Source organism: Scyliorhinus canicula, chromosome 4 (genome assembly GCF_902713615.1).
Source record: "Scyliorhinus canicula chromosome 4, sScyCan1.1, whole genome shotgun sequence".
Taxonomy (NCBI): Eukaryota; Metazoa; Chordata; class Chondrichthyes; order Carcharhiniformes; family Scyliorhinidae; genus Scyliorhinus; species Scyliorhinus canicula.
Window position 1 is genome coordinate 81,444,957 of NC_052149.1, and position 16,893 is coordinate 81,461,849.

Below are 16,893 nucleotides of genomic sequence, written 5' to 3' on the forward strand. Positions count from 1 at the left end.
CTGTGTGTTCAAAGTATTTATAAAGGGGTAATGGTTACATGTAAAGATGCAGGATAGGTTTGGGCAATTTGTGCTGGAAAAATCTATTCCGGAATAAAACCATGATGATCACACCCAAATAAATAAAAATCCCTAAAAATTCCAACCTGCAGGATAATGATGTGGAGCATTGGTTCTCCATGGGTGACTCTCTATCATAATCACTTGCAATCACTGAGTTTATTTAAAGCTGGTACAAGCGATGTGGTTCTTCATTTTAACTGGTTCTCTAAGTGGCAGACAAATCAGGAAAAGGAAGAGTGAGTTTTGAATCATTTTGGACATCAGGGCTGCTTACTTCTATCCAAAAACTGCCATCTGTTAGTAATGAGCCTGCTGCTCCCGGTAAATCATTATAACCACAATTGTACTTTGAAATATCTTTTCCCAGATGGAGGTAATAGTGGGTGATTTTGGCATAGTGGTTGTTCCTCGTGAAAGAGTTGACACAGACCGGATCATGAATCAGTCCTCATTGCTTCGCAAGTACAAGGTCAGTAATCAGCATTTTACTTGGAGACATTTTCACCTAAAATCATTAACTTGACCTTTTTGGAATTTTTTTGAAAATATTTCATTGCAAAGTGTCAGGATATAGTTTGCAGTCTTGTTAACAATATTCATACAATTGAAATTAGAAAACCATACTTTTTGATATGAATAATGCAACTAAGAACTGACAATAACTCAGGCCTAGATGATCCCGAACCATAGACCGATATATTCTGTTTGCTTCCTGAGAAATGTAGGGAAAGATTTTTTTAGATTGTAAGGGTTTCCCACCTTGCGGGAGAAGGGGCGCCTGCCCCTCACTCGGGAGAAGACCTGCCTCAGAGAGCTGCTGGGCAATGAGTGGCCGGCAGCTCGGTAGTCCCAGTATCGCCAGGGGCACAGTGGCCAGGACTGGGACTATAAATAGTCCCAGAGTCCAGGACGAGGTAAGTGCAGGTGATATCACAGCAGGGAGGGAAGGGAGGCTGAGGGTGGGGTGAGGAGAGGTATTGCAGAGAGAGCACCCTTGAAGGACAGAACTTGTGAGGGGAGTGGTGCCCAATGTAAAAAGGAAGCTGTTGAACCAGGCCTGAGCAGGGTGACTTTTGGGCTTGCCCCCTCCTCTTCAACTCCTTCTGGCAGCCTGAAAACGTGAGGCTGCATGGGAAACAGCTCTTGTTATTTGCCTTCTTAAGGGCCTCAATTGGGGAAAGGCCAAGCGAGCCCTGCCTATCCCACCATAAAATTGCAGACAAGTTGGTTAAGGCAATGGGAAGGTCAGCTGGGAATTTTCTGCTTCCCCCATCCCTGCACCATACACAATCCTGCCAGTGGCCGAACGGAAAATTCAGTCCATAAAGTTTGCCAAAAGTGTTATTTTTATTATTCTATTATTTGTCATAACATTGTGCAGCTAAAGACAACTTTTAGCAAGGTCCATTCTCTCATCAATTTTACCAAGGTGTCTGAAAGACAAAACTCAGATATGTACCACAAGGCATCATGACTGTATGAAATAGCCTGGATACACTAGTGCGTCTTTTCATATCTGTCATGTCAAGGTTACCATGTGAGCCTCTTGTGCATAGAACATACGGCGGGATTCTCTGTCCCGTCAGCCGCCCAATGATGTTTCCCATTCAGCCCCACGCTGTCGGGAAATCCCTAGACATGGGTGCGCTGCCGGCGCAACGGAAAATCCCGCCAGCGGATAATCCAGCCCATAGTGTTTCAGGTGATTAGACTAGACTAAGCTCTATGTGCTGTGGTTAGGTTACATCACTGGGCAAAGATCTGACAAACGGAGTACATTGTGGGAAAATGTGAAATTGTCCATTCTGATAGGAAAAATAAAAAAAGCACATTATTTAAATGGTGGGAGATTGCAGAGCTCTGAATCCAGAGGGCTTTAGTTGCTCTGGAGCATGAATTGCACAAGGTTAGCATGCAGGTACAGCAAGTAGTTAGGAAAGCTAATGGAACTTTACCATTTATTGTCAGGGGAATTGAATACAAACGTAGAGTGGTTGCACTACAGTTATACAGGGAATTGGTGAGACCACATCTGGAGTCCTGTGTACGGTATTGGCCACCTTTATTGAAGGAAGGATGGAAATGCATTGAACCCCCCCCCCCCTCCCCCCCGGCCTAGGGGCGACCCCCAACCTGAAACGCTTCAGCCTCCCGATTAAGCCCAACCTTCTGAAGGGTCCCCTACACCCCCAAGCACTCGACCAACAGCTCCGATGCCCTTGAGCTGCATGCCAGAAAATGGAAATGGCTACACACATCCTCACTTCCCCTCAGTAGCCATTGCACCAGCTTCACATTTTTGAAAAAGAGTACCAAATGAAGCCTGCTGGGGAGTCGGGTAATTCACGGGAGGCCTCTGCATTTTACTTCAATCTCGTTAATGAGATTGAAATGAATGCAAATGTCGGTTAATAATATTATCCCCATTTTTGGGCGCGATCCAGAACTCACCATCGGGAGCAGGCCGGGTGAATCGCAAAATGGTTCCCGCCCAGCGAATCTTGATTTTTGCCCTCACTCGCTATTCACCCAGCTTGTCCGGATCAGCGCCAGGCATTATCCTGAATCATGCACATTGTGTTCTGATATATTATGAACTCCCCCTACTGACATACTATAACCAAAAGCCTCAGAACAGCACCCACCACAGGACACTTTCATTCTCTGATCGACCATCATTATCCCCTTTCTTAAGAAGAATGGTGCTCTTTGGTCAAGGTATAAGCTTTATGTTATTGAGTTGCTCTTGGCTGGAATTGAATTGAGAATGAAAGTTCTTTTAAAGTCTTTAGGGATGTAGCAGAAGTTTGCAAGATGGATGAAATCCTCGTCCTGGAGTTGTAAGGGCATGTGCTTTAACCGTATCAAATCAAACAAACCTATCATATCTTTGTGTTACAGCAACAACTATCGCAATAATAACAGTCATAAATTCTTGGGCAGGGGCAGCACGGTGGCCTAGTGGTTAGCACAACCGCCTCACGGCGCTGAGGTCCCAGGTTCGATCCCGGCTCTGGGTCACTGTCTGTGTGGAGTATGCACATTCTCCCCGTGTCTGCGTGGGTTTCGCCCCCACAACCCAAAAATGTGCAGAGTAGGTGGATTGGACACACTAAATTGCCCCTTAATTGGAAAAAATAATTGGGTAATCTAAATTTATTTTTAAAATAAATAAATAAATAAATTCTTGAGCAGTTGTGTGGATTAGTAAATTGCTTGTATTTAATGTGTGTATGTATCTAAGGCAAATAATTTTTTTCCTTGAACAGGATAACATCCTTGCTGTAAAGGATGACACTAATCATCCCATGTCTGTTGTGAGTTCTACCAAGAGTAGGTATGTAATCTCCTTTTTACGTCTGGATAGCAACTGACTACTTTTATTCAAAATACAACGCCTGCTGATAGTTGATTCACTTAGTCACTGAACTGTACAAAGTAATAAGATCTCGGAAACTATTCTCAGAATGAGTTAGCTTGTGGCTGGGGTTATGCCAAGGACACTTTGGTGTCTCTGGGTAAGGGAGGTGAAAATCACCCACACATTCCTTCCTGATTGCTAGCCAGAAGTGTGGGTACTGGATGAGGGCAGAATGAAGCTAAATTATGTTACACCTACTACCCAGCAGTCAATCAGCTTTCAAACCAGAAAAGGGAGCCAGTGACTGAATACCACCCTTCAAACAGAAATCAATAGCCTGGAATGGGAGGGCTGTGGCTACAAGCTGACATCTTGCACCTTCATTCACATTACACCAGGGTCCTAATTCACTGCACTGCATGCCAACTGGCTCACTGCAAAAAAAACCTGGGCCGGATTCTCCGTTCCTGAGACTAAGTGCTGATGCCGGGACAGGATCCATGCATTTCCATGACAGCAAAACTGGCTTTGTACCTGGACTGATTCAGCAACTGTTAAGTGGCTAGCACCGGCGCCACATGCTACACAATCGATTCCAATGAGAAATGGTGTGGGATTTGCCAGATTCGCGAATGACACTCAGGAGGCTGACAAACTGCACATCCCACACACACCTTTCCAGCCAACAAGATGGCAGCGAGGAGAGCGGCACCCGATTTCACGGACGCCGAGCTGGAGACCCTCCTAGACATGGTGGAGGAGAGGAGGGCCACCCTGTACCCCAGCCTAGCCGCCGCTGATGTGTTGGGTAAGCTGGGTCTATGTGGACTGCGTTTGATGCAGTGTAGAGAGAGAGACAGGCTTCCAACACTTGATGAGATGCAACACGATTTTATTGAACATCTAACTATAATACATGCTTAACTGTGGGTTGACACTATGCTGACTTGACTGGAGACCTGAGGCTAACCTGACCAGACTAACTGACTACCACATGGTGTACGTTCTAGTTGTTGCTCACGGGCTCTGACTGTCTCAGAGGCTGGATCCCAAGAGAGCGGGAAAACTGGTACCCTCTGGCTTTATAGTGGTCGTGTCCTGTCTGGTGATTGGCCGCTGCGTCCCGTGTGCTCACTGGTCATCCTGTGTGTCAATCACTGCCCGTCTGCACTCCATCATATACATGGATGTATATTGACATCCCCCCCCCCCCCCCCCCCCCCCCCCCCCACTTTAAAAAAAAAAGTGTGTTCGGGTAATAAATATTGAGATGCATGTGCGTGAAGACGTGTATATGTACTTGACTATATACAGAATATGCTAACTTATGTACTTGGGAAGGTGTCGCTAGTGCAGATATAGGGCAGATAAAGCAGTAAAAAAAACGATATGTACAGATGTCAGAACGATGAGATAACAAGGTTATGCAACATTCAGTCTATAAATTTAGTCTCTGTGGCGGCTGACGAATTCTGGTTGACCGAATAAGCATTTGGCTCCGTTGACTCGGAGGCCATGCTCGTAGATCCTGTGGAACACCCGCTTGAGGCAATCGGTGTGTTCTTGAGGAGTTGTGGACCAGATTATGACATCGTCGACGTACACTCGCACCCCCTCGATGCCCACCATCACTTGCTCCATTATGCAGTGATATACCTCTGAGGCAGAGATGATGCCAAAGGGCATTCGGTTGTAGCAGTAGCAACCGAATGGGGTATTGAATGTGCACAGCTTGGGACTGGACGCATCCAGCTGTATTTGCCAGAACCCCTTGGAGGTGTCCAGCTTCATGAAGAACTTGGCATGAGTCATCTCGCTGGTTAACTCTTCTCGTTTTGGTATTGGATAATGTTCCCTCATGATGTTGCGGTTTAAATCTTTGGGGTCGATACAGATTCAAAGCTCCCCTGACGGCTTCTTAACACAAACCATGGAGCTAATCCAGTCCGTGGGTTCCGTGACCTTTGACATGACGCCCTGGTCCTTGAGGTCTTGCAGCTGCTGCTTGAGGTGGTCCTTGAGGGGTGCCGGCACCCGACGCGGTGCGTGAACCACAGGGGTGGCGTTTGGCTTCAGCAGGATTTTGTATCGGTATGGGAGTTTGCCCATACCTTCGAACACGCTATAGTATTGCGCTATGATGTCATCAATTTGAGCCTGGAAGTTTTCATCAGGTAAGGCCGCCGCCTGTGAGGATGACATGGTGTGGACTCGTTGTACCAGGTTCGGAAGTTTGCAGTCCCGAGCACCGAGCAGGGAAGCTCTGTAAGGTCCTACAATCTCAAATCGCAGCGTCGCTTTCAATGACCTATTGGATACCCCAAGCTGGCATGAGCCACTGGCAGCAATGGCATTGCCATTGTAGTCGAGGAGCTGGCAGGCCGGTGGAAGAATGCTTGGTCTGATGGTGTCGAGGTCAGATTTTGAAATGAGGTTCGCTGAAGCGCCGGTGTCCAGCTTGAAACGGATGCGAGCCTTGTTAACAGTAAGGATGGCACACCACTCGTCGTCCGGATCAACGGTCAGGATTGGGAGGTGTTTCACCATCGTTGAGAGAGGCAGCGCATGCTGAGTAATGATGCCCACCCGGAATGGGGATTTGAGGCACTCGGCATCAGGATCTGGTGGGCTGTCGGGGTCGGAGTCTGTCACTGCCTGCTGTACCGAACGGACGCTTGTGCGCCGTGGCTGGGATCGCTGGATGCTGGGCGGTGGAGCAGATCTGCAAAGGGCTACGTAGTGGCCAAGCTTGCCACACTGGAGACAGCGTCGTGGTTTTGCCGGACAGTGCCGCTTTAAATGGGTGGAGCCACAATTCAGACACGTCATGACGCCGACGTCAGCACGATCCGTGCGCCAACGCGCATGCGCAGTGCGGTCGAATGACGTACGTACCTGCGCAGGCTGGTTGTCGGTCTCGCCGTCCCCTCGGTCATGGCGCGCATGCGCTGCAGCCCGGAGGAGGGCGGACGCTGTCCATGTTATTGGATGGCTGATCGCTGGTCAAGGAAAATTACCTCAAGGTGAGTCCGTCAATTCTCAACATCCAGACCTGGTACCAATCACTGCCTGTCTGCACTCCATCATATACATGGATGTATATTGTGACAGCCGCCATTCATCATGCCTGGGCACAGGTGGCAGAGGCTATCAGTGCCACAAGTAACACCATCCGGATCGGACTGCAGTGTCGTAAAAAAACTGCACGACCCTCGGCGGTCAGGGTGAGTAGGTAACACTGTGCCCCTAGTACAGCCGGGTTTGCATCTCAAACATGTCAGGAATCATGGAGTGTGCCAGGTTGTTGACGTTGTGCATATGGAGTGCAGACGTGCATGATGCGCATTTGGTGGTCACGTATCAGCTGCACATTCATAGATTGCACATTCAAACCCCTTTCGGTTTGTCATCTGCAAGTGCTCGTAGGGGGATGTGCATCCCATCGATCACCCCCTGCACCCGGGGTATCCCATTGATGATGGCGAATCCCACTGAAATGGATATACTGTGCCGACTGGGCATATAGAACCTCCGTGACGGCATGGATGCACATGTGCACCAAGCTCTGTGAGGTCTAGTATAGGTCCCCACTCGGCACCTGGAAGGACCCTGTGTCCTCCCCCATTCCCCCATGGTGCGAGGTGCACCATGATCTATCAGATATATCGCACTGTCACCCTGCTCAGCCAGAGTCTTCGACGGCATGTCCGGTCCGGCACATCCTCGAATGACAGACACTGCCGGTACACACGAGACCTCATGCAACGCCTCCTTTGCACACCCTCCTCGAGGAAGCTGCACTCTTCACTGCTGCAGCTTCCTCCTCGAGCAGCGCCTGCTTGTACAGCCGCAGGGCATCCCACAGGGCTGGGTGACCAGCAGGTGCCCGGCACCATCGGGACTCTAGCCCTGCTGCCAAAGGTACCTTGGCTGGCACTGCCCTTGCCAGCGGTATGCTCCACGGCCCCCACCTGATGCCCCCATAGGGGCTACTGTGGCCGTTATGGTGGAGGGTGGGATACCTAAATGGCCAGTGTTACTCTGCAGAACCAGGGGCCAAGGTGGGTGGTCAGTGGAGTGCGCAGCAAGATGGCTGCTTTGCAGGCCACCATAATGGTGGTTCATGTCTGGGCACCATCCCAGTCGTATGGGGGGTCGCCCCGGCCACACGGCCCATTCCCCCATCACCCTCCCACACCACAGCCCTGGAAGCCCCCCCCCCCCCCCCAGTCCAGCCAGTGTGCAGTCCACAGTTGCGCCTCTCTGTGTCCTCCCTCCGCTCTCTCATCCTCATCAGCCACGATGCTGGTTTCACAATTTTTAAAAGCACAAGTGAACCTTGCCGTCGTGAATTAGGCCCATCGGAGAAACGCGGAGACCACAGAGAATACCGGGACCGGCCCACTAATGATTTGCGAGCAACAATCTCTGTGCATGCATTCTGGAATGCATTGACGCCACTGTCGAGGTGATGGAGGATTGCGATTTGGCATCAAATTGGTGCCCGTTCCGATTTTGGCGTCGGAACCAATTCTCTGCTCAATCGTGTTTACCGATTTCGGCACCAGCCGACAGAGAATCCCGCCACCGGTTTTTCATAAAGCGGGTTCATAAATAGCTCTCAACTTAACTCTGTAATAGTCTTTTATGGTGGATACCAAGCTTGGGTTAATTTCAAAGGCAATAATATATTTACTGGTGTATTTCAAAGAAAGCAGTTCCATAGTATTGCAATCTGAAGGGTTTTAAGTTTAACTCCGTCATTGAAGAGAATTTTTCAGGTGATTGGGGTATAATTTGACTTTTTCCTGGGCCTCAATTAAAAGTTATGAAAGGGGCTGACCATTCATTTTCACCCATTTTTCAGTGTCACAAAAAGTCAAAAACCATCCTGTAAGGAGGACTTCATAATTGTTTTCTATTGAAGCTGGAACACAACCCCAGGGTTGAAATGTGATCAGTTAAAAGTCCACGGGGGGGGGCAAGATGCATTATCTTGACTTTACTCATTTGTCAGTGTGATTGGTTTCATGCCCAAGTTCAAAGATCTTAGGCCCTGGTTCCACCTGCTTTCGGATTGCTCAATCTAAAAAGGGCAGGAAAATAGAAGGTCGAACCCATAAAGGGTGGACAACATTTTGCCTTATACAGCATCTGAAGCACCCCCTCCCTTAACCCCACCCCCAGCCATTGGTCATTGCCACTGTTACAGCTTCTCAGGCCTACAATAGTAGTCCGAATTCCATCCCTAAATACAGGTGAGGTAGAGCCTCGCTAGCTCTATTGAATTGGAAGTTCAGACGGGATCAGGTCATGTCAGGCAAAGCAGAATTCAGATGTTGTGGTAGTAACCACTGCTGTATATATTAAGGTATGTATGGTAAAGCCCAGTACTACAGGTATGGGGCTAGTCCCTGCCTGCTGGCTCCTCCCAGTAGGTGGAGTATAAATATGTGTGCTCCCCGTACAGCAGCCATTTCGTCAGCTGCTGTAGGAGGCCACACATCTTAGTGTAATAAAGCCTCAGTTGTATTCAACTCTCGTCTTTGTGCAATTGATCATGCATCAATTTATTACACTAAAGTTTTCAGAAGATGGACCTCCGCATCAAGCCGGATCGCCTGCAGCTGGATCCGCAATCAAGCAACACCAGAAAGGACTTTGAACACTGGCTAGCTTGTTTTGAAGCTTACATCAGGTCTGTACCAGACCCAATTCCGGAAGCTCAGAAGATCCAGATCCTCTACACGTAGCTGAACTCCAGCGTTTTTCCGCTTATCCTGGACGTGCCGACCTACGATGAAGCCCTGGCGCTACTGAAGGAGAATTACGCACAGCGGACTAACACTCTTTAGGCCAGGCACATTCTCTCAACTCATAGTCAACTCCCTGGTGAGTCAATAAAAGATTTCTGGCGTGCCCTAATTCCCCTGTTCAGAGACTGTGACTGTCAGGCCGTCACAGCCATGGAACACTTGAATTTACTCATACGGGGTGCTTTCGTTAGGGGGATTGTGCCAGATCACATCCGCCGGCGACTTTTAGAGGGGGCCACGCTCGACCTCGCGGCAACCAAAAAGCTGGCGCTATCGATGACGGTCGCCTCGCGCAATATCCAGGCCTACACCCCCAGCGGCGTGGCCCACCCCTCCGACGCATCATGGGCCCTGCAGATGGCCGCTCCATCGGGGACCCCACTCAGCCAACCCTACGCCTGTGCCACGCGCCAACCCCGGGGGCCCCAGATGTTACTTCTGTGGGCAGCCAAAACACCCCCGCCAACACTGCCTGGCCCGGAGTGCCCTTTGCAAGGCCTGTGGCAAAAAGGGACACTTTGTTGTGGTGTGCCAGGCTCGCTCAGTCACCGCTATCACTCCGATCCCCCTCCCCTGCGTACAGACAGGGGGTGCCAACATCTTCCCTCCCGCGGACCACGCACGGCCAGTGGGCGCCGCCATCTTCCCCCCGTGGACCACGCACGGCCTGTGGGCACCGCCATCTTCCCCTCCCCAGGCCACGTGCGGCCCATGGGTGCCGCCATCTTGTTCAACCCCCGCCATGTGCGGCCCCTGGGCACCGCCATCTTGTCCTCCTCAGGATCGTCAGGCGCCGCCATCTTGTCTCCCCCACAGCACGTGGGCGCCACCATCGTTCCAGGACCTGTGCCCCCCGGGCATCCCATTGTCTGGCATCAACGACGACCAGCCGCGCCTCGCCTCGGTCACGATTGACCAGTCTCGCCCACACAATCAAGCAACCGCCTCCTCAAGCGTGAAGATCGATGGGCATGAGATCTCCTGCCTGCTGGACTCCGGGAACACAGAGAGCTTCATACATCCCGATACGGTAAGGCGCTGCTCCTTCGCGGTACACCCTACCAATCAAAGAATCTCCCTGGCCTCCGGGTCCCACTCGGTGGCAGTCCGGGGGTACTGCATAGCCACTCTCACTATCCAGGGCGTAGAGTTCAGCGGCTTCCACCTCTACGTCCTCCACAACCTCTGCGCTGCCCTGCTACTCGGCCTGGACTTCCAGTGCAACCTCCAGAGCCTAACATTGAAATTCGGTGGGTCCCTACCACCCCTTAATGTGTGCGGCCTCGCAACCCTAAAGGTCGACCCACCTTCCCTATTCGCAAACCTAACCCCGGATTGAAAACCCGTCGCCACCAGGAGTAGACGGTACAGCACCCAGGGCAGGACATTATCAGGTCCGACGTCTAGCGGCTGCTTCGGGAAGGCATCATCGAGGCCAGCAACAGCCCCTGGAGAGCCCAAGTGGTAGTGGTGAAAACGGGGGAGAAACACAGAATGGTCGTGGACTACAGCCAGCCCATCAATCGGTACACGCAGCTCAACGCGTACCCCCTCCCACGCATATCTGATATGGTCAATCAGATTGCACAGTACCGGGTCTTCTCAACTGTAGACCTACAATCCACCTACCACCAGCTCCCCATCCGTAAGGCGGACCGCCCATACACTGCCTTCGAGGCAGATGGCTGCCTCTACCACTTTCTTAGGGTTCCCTTCAGCGTCACCAATGGGGTCTCGGCCTTCCAAAGGGAGATGGACCGAATGGTCAACCGGTACGGGATGCGGGCCACTTTCCCGTACCTAAACACTGTCACCATCTGTGGTCACGAAGAGCAGGACCATGACGCCAACGTTCTCCGCACTGCCATTCTCCTAAACATCGCTTATAACAAGGAGAAGTGCATATTCAGCACGAACCGCTTAGCCATCCTCGGCTATGTGGTCCAGAACATAGTTCTGGGGCCCGACCCGACCGCATGCGCCCCTCATGGAACTCCCCCTTCCCCACTGCCCCATGGCCCTCAAATGCTGCCTGGGGTTCTTTTCTTACTACGCCCAGTGGGTTCCAAATTATGCAGGCAAGGCCCGCCCACTCAACCAGCCCACCCTTTTCCCTCAGACGGCCGAGGCTCAACAGGCGTTCAACCGTATTAGGGCCAACATCGCCAAGGCCGCGATGCACGCAGTCGACGAGACGTTACCCTTTCATGTGGAGAGCGACGCATCAGACGTCGCTCTAGCCACCACCCTCAACCAGGTAGGCAGGCCCGTGGCATTCTTTTCACGAACCGTCTATGCCTCCGAAATTCACTTATCCGTCGATAAAGAGGCCCATGTCATCGTTGAAGCTGTGCGGCATTGGAGGCATTACCTGGCCGGCAGGAGTTTTCACTCTCCTCACTGACCAATGGTCGGTAGCCTTCATGTTTAACAACACACAGCGGGGCAAGATCAAAAATGATAAAATCTTGAGGTGGAGGATCGAGCTCTCCACCTGCAACTACCAGATTTTGTATCGCCCCGGTAAGCTCAACGAGCCCCCCGATGCCCTATCCCGAGGTACATGTGCCAGCGTACAGGTGGACCGACTCTGGACTCTGCACAACAATCTTTGTCACCCAGGAGTCACACGGTTGTACCACTTCATTAAGGCCCGCAATCTGTCCTATTCCATCGAGGAAGTCAGGGCCATCACCAGAGACTGCTAGGTCTGTGCGGAGTGCAAACCGCACTTCTACCAGCCGGACCGTGCGCGCCTGGTGAAGGCCTCCCGCCCCTTTGAACGCCTCAGAGTGGACTTCAAAGGGCCCCTCCCCTCCACCGACCGGAACACGTATTTCCTCAGTGTGGTCGATGAGTACTCCAGATTCCCCTTCGCCATCCCATGCCCCGACATGACGTCTGCCACCGTCATCAAAGCCCTCAACACCATCTTCGCTCTGTTCGGCTTCCCCGCCTACATCCACAGTGACAGGGGATCCTCATTCATGAGCGATGAGCTGCGTCAGTTCCTGCTCCACAAGGGTATCGCCTTGAGCAGGACGACCAGCTATAACCCCCGGGGAAACGGACAGGCGGAGAGGGAGAACAGGACGGTCTGGAGGGCCGTCCTGCTGGCCCTACGGTCCAGAAATCTACCGGCCTCCCGCTGGCAGGATGTCCTTCTCTATGCACTGCACTCCATTCGGTCGCTCCTATGCACTGCGTCTAATGACACACCCCATGAACGCCTCTTTGCCTTCCCCAGGTAGCCCATCTCTGGGGTGTCCCTCCCGACTTGGCTCGCAGCTCCAGGACCCGTATTCCTCTAAGCACGTACGACTCCACAAGGCGGACCCGTTGGTGGAAAGGGTGCAGTTACTCCACGTCAACCCCCTGTATGCCTACGTAGCGTACCCTGACAGCCGCCAAGATACTGTCTCTCTCAGGGACCGGGCACCAGCAGGTTCCACACACACACACCCCCCCCCCCCCAGCCCGGCGCCACCCTCCCCTCCCCGGCACACCCAGCACCAACTCCCCAGGACCATCCGTCCTCCCCCTGCCCACGCCCGAGGATGAAGAGGATCTTGGCATGCTCTTGGAGTCACCAAGGACCCGACCGATGCCAGAATAGCCGCCACCACTGCGTTGCTCCCAATGTCAGATCAAGGCTCCGGACCGGCTAAACCTGTAATTGGTTCTGGACTCAACATTTTTTTTCTCGATATATTAAACTTGTGCTGTATATAATTCTCCACCACCCCTGCCGGACTTAATTTTAACAGGGGGTGAATGTAGTAGTAACCACTGCTGTATATATTAGGGTATGTATGGTAAGGCCCTGTACTACAGGTACGGGGGTTGTCCCTGCCTGCTGGCTCTGCCCAGTAGGCAGAGTATAAATATGTGTGCTCCCTGTACATCAGCCATTTTACCAGCTGCTATAGGAGGCCACACATCTTAGTGTAATAAAGCCTCAGTTGTATTCAACTCTCATCTTTGTGCAATTGATCGTGCATCAGATGTGTTACACCTGACCTGCATCCAGAAATGGAGGGAAGAGGAACATAAACCTTTTGCCATTGGTAGAGAAGAGGTTTGGAGAGAGCAGAAACCTTTTGGAACAACATCCTTCAGCACATCACAGTACAATTAGTGGGCAGCACGGTCGCACAAGTGGCTAGCACTGTGGCTTCACAGCACCAGGGCCCCAGGTTTGATTCCCCGCTGGGTCACTGTCTGTGCAGAGTCTTCACATTCTCCCCGTGTCTTGCGTGGGTTTCCTCCGGGTGCTCCAGTTTCCGCCCACAGTCCAAAGATGTGCAGGTTAGGTGGATTGGCCATGCTAAATTGCCTTTAGTGTCCAAAAAAAGGTTAGGAGGGGTTATTGGATTACGGGGATAGGGTGGAAGTGGGGGCTTAAGTGGGTCGGTGGAGACTCGATGCGCCAAATGGCCTCCTTCTGCAATGTATGTTCTATGTTCTAATACAAGTGATGGATCTTAAAATGGCACAGATTTACAGCTCAGTCACCTCCTGGTGTCTGGGAGTCACATCCTTAAAATAGAAAAGAAGGCAAGTAAATGGCTAAGAGGGATTTAATCTCCCTCTACTCTGCTCCCACTACCACATTCATAAACGATGATAAAGAAAATGTAAAGTAGATGAACAGATTAAGCAAATAAAATCATTTTGTTGCACTAATGTAATTGTGATTAAGCGTTTCTATTTACATTTTGACAGACTGGCTTTGCAACATGGCGATGGCCATGTGGTAGAATATTTGAACCAGCCCGTTATTGACTACGTCCTGCAGAATCAGCTCTACATCAAGACATCCGGATAAAAATCTCCAGCAAGGACCAGAAAGAACAGCTTACAGTTTCCCTCTCAGTAAAACTGTACTACTGCTCTACTGCTTACATATACAGAGCTTCTAGTGTCGGCCATTTCCACTGTACTACAAGAGCAGAAGCTGTACTGACAGACTGCACTGTATGAACTGCACAGAACTTCTCGCTGTCCACTCGTGTCTCTTCCTCTGTACTGTCCTCTAACTGACACTTGTGCTGACCTTCATATTACCACAGAATACCAAGTGTCAGTATAATTAATTCCCTTTTTTTTAGTTAGAAGTAGAATCATGTACGTTTTTTCGTAGGAAATGCCTAACCTCTCCGCGCTGCTTGCAACTTTGACTCAACCAAGTCGCCTGCCCGCTCCGGGCTAGCGATTCCAGATTTACAGTTAGTAGCATGCTTAGTTCATAGAACTGCTTCAATGCCTCTGTGTTTTAATAAATGTGATAAGCTCAAAGTCCATTGTTCTCCCAACAGGAACAAGTAAGAATTTGATGGTATTGCAGGTATTCTTGACATTTTACAAAATGCATAGCTTCCAAAATAGCCACGAACATCTTGATGTAGCTGGGGGGGGGGGGGGGGGGGGGGGGATTATTTGCACCAAAGTTCTGTTTGGAGAGGGAATATCATATTTAGCCTCCTTCTCTCCAATCACGTCACGATAGCACAGATAGAAGTAAGAGAAAAAATGAGTAGATTTTTTTTCACTATTTAAAAATAATGTAATATTTTTCTCTGCTTTTCATCAGCGGTTTCATATGGAAACTTCAAACGCTGTCAGAAGTGAAGCAAGCCACTTTAAAACCACATATTGTTTCAATGCAACAGCAGAAAGCAAAATTGTGTGCATAAATCGGACTGTTCTCCACTGTACAATGCATTATTGAACAATATCATTCATTTTTTTGCAAGTAGATGTTCTTATTTTGCAGCCACAGAAGTCTCAACAAGGTTAGAAAACAGGATGATGCACACTTAACAATCTGCCATTTTAATAAGAGCAATAAATTGATCCTCAAAAGTCAAGAGTTGAAGCTGAGAAGTCTACGTCCCTTTTGGTAGAAGATATTCCCTCACAGTATTGCTTTTGTTTTAAGGTTGTTGAGACTCAGCCTCCAAATTCTTCCATCTGCATTCCCTAGACTGAGTAAATAATGCAAATCAGCAAAATGTTTATCCCGTAAGACCTCCGTTGCATTGAGAGTTGGCATTCATTTTACTCCCAGTGTCTGATTTTCTTCCCTCTTTATAGTATATTCACCCTAATTTTATAAAATATGATTGTATTTCAACTGCTACCTAAGCTGTTATTTTCTCACTATTCTGTACAGTCCTGCTCTTGGGAAACTTCTGTTCATTTCCTTTTAGCTTCTTTGTGGAAGAATATCCTAAGGCATTTCAGTTTCCATTTTTAAGATTCATATTCTGTGCTACTGCGAATGTTGCAATTGTACTTGGTCTAAGTCAGTTGAATTTGATAGTAATATTTTTGAGCATTAGTTCAGCTTAATTTTCATCTAGATAAGACCAACTTAAGAGAATGATGATCAGCCTTGGTGACTAGCCTCTTAAACCAAGAAATTCTGTATTTCATGAAAGGAATATTCGCTAAAAAGAAACTAAGTACAAGGGGAAAAGAAGATACATAGATACATAGTAGATAGGAGCAGGAGGAAGCCTTTTGGCCCTTCAAGCCTGCTCCGCCGTCTATCACGATCATGGCTGATCATCCAACTCAGCCTAATCCTGCTTTCTCCCAATAGCCTTTGGGCCATTTGCCCCAAGTGCTATATCTAGCCGCTTCTTGAATATATTCAATGCTTTAGCATCAACTACGTCCTGTGATAATGAATTCCACAGGCTCACCACTCTTTGTGTGAAGAAATGTCTCCTCATTCTGTCTGAAATGGTTTACCCTGAATCCTCAGACTGTGACCCCTGGTTCTGGACACACCCATGATTGGTGACATCTTCCCTGCATCTACCCTGTCTAGTCCTGCTAGAATTTTATACGTCTCTATGAGACCCCCCCCCCCCCCTCCCCCAACTCATTCTTCTGAACTCCAGCGAGAACAATCCTAATTGAGTCAATCTCTCTCTATATGACAGTCCCACCATCCCTGGAATCAGTCTGGTAAGCTGCAAGAACATCCTGTCTCAGAAAAGGAGACCAAAACTACACACAGATGTGGCCTCACCATGGCCCTGTATAATTGTGAACTTTGAGGTAGTTTTCACTGATCATTGGTCAAGTTCCTCTTCAACTCCAGACTGAGGGGTTAGTTCCTCTCCTCTCCAAGCACAGTAGCATAGTGTTTCGCACAATAGCTTCACAGCTCCAGGGTCCCAGGTTCGATTCCCGGCTGGGGTCACTGTCTGTGCGGAGCCTGCACGTTCTCCCCGTATGTGCGTGGGTTTCATCCGGGTGCTCCGGTTTCCTCCCACAGTCCAAAGATGTGCAGGTTAGGTGGATTGGCCATGCTAAATTGCCCTTAGTGCCCAAAATTGCCCTTAGTGTTGGGTGGGGTTACTGGGCTATGGGGATTGGGTGGATGTGTGGGCTTGGGTAGGGTGCTCTTTCAAAGAGCCGGTGCAGACTCGATGGGCCGAATGTCCTCCTTCTGCACTGTAAGTTCTATGAAACCATCATGCATAGCTTCAAATCAGTCAAATGTATATCAACAAATCACCACTGCCAAACAGCAGAACATCAAATGAATGCTATAATTTTCCTCAATTTGGAAACAAAGGCTGAGCCTGGTTGGTGTATTTTATCGGGTGTGAGTTTGCCATAGTGTTGTGCACAGCG

At 49.8% G+C, this 16,893-nt stretch overlaps 1 protein-coding gene across 1 annotated transcript in view; it reads left to right on the forward strand.

The window, feature by feature from the left end:
* nmnat2 (nicotinamide nucleotide adenylyltransferase 2) overlaps positions 1–15,848 on the forward strand; it is a 366,697-nt gene extending 350,849 nt beyond the window's left edge. The window contains exons 7-9 of the mRNA XM_038793504.1: positions 431–532; positions 3,333–3,400; positions 13,966–15,848. Coding sequence (XP_038649432.1) covers positions 431–532; positions 3,333–3,400; positions 13,966–14,068 — 273 coding nt within the window. The 3' untranslated portion in view covers positions 14,069–15,848. The remainder of the gene's footprint in view (positions 1–430; positions 533–3,332; positions 3,401–13,965) is intronic.
* The last annotated feature ends 1,045 nt before the right edge of the window (positions 15,849–16,893 follow it).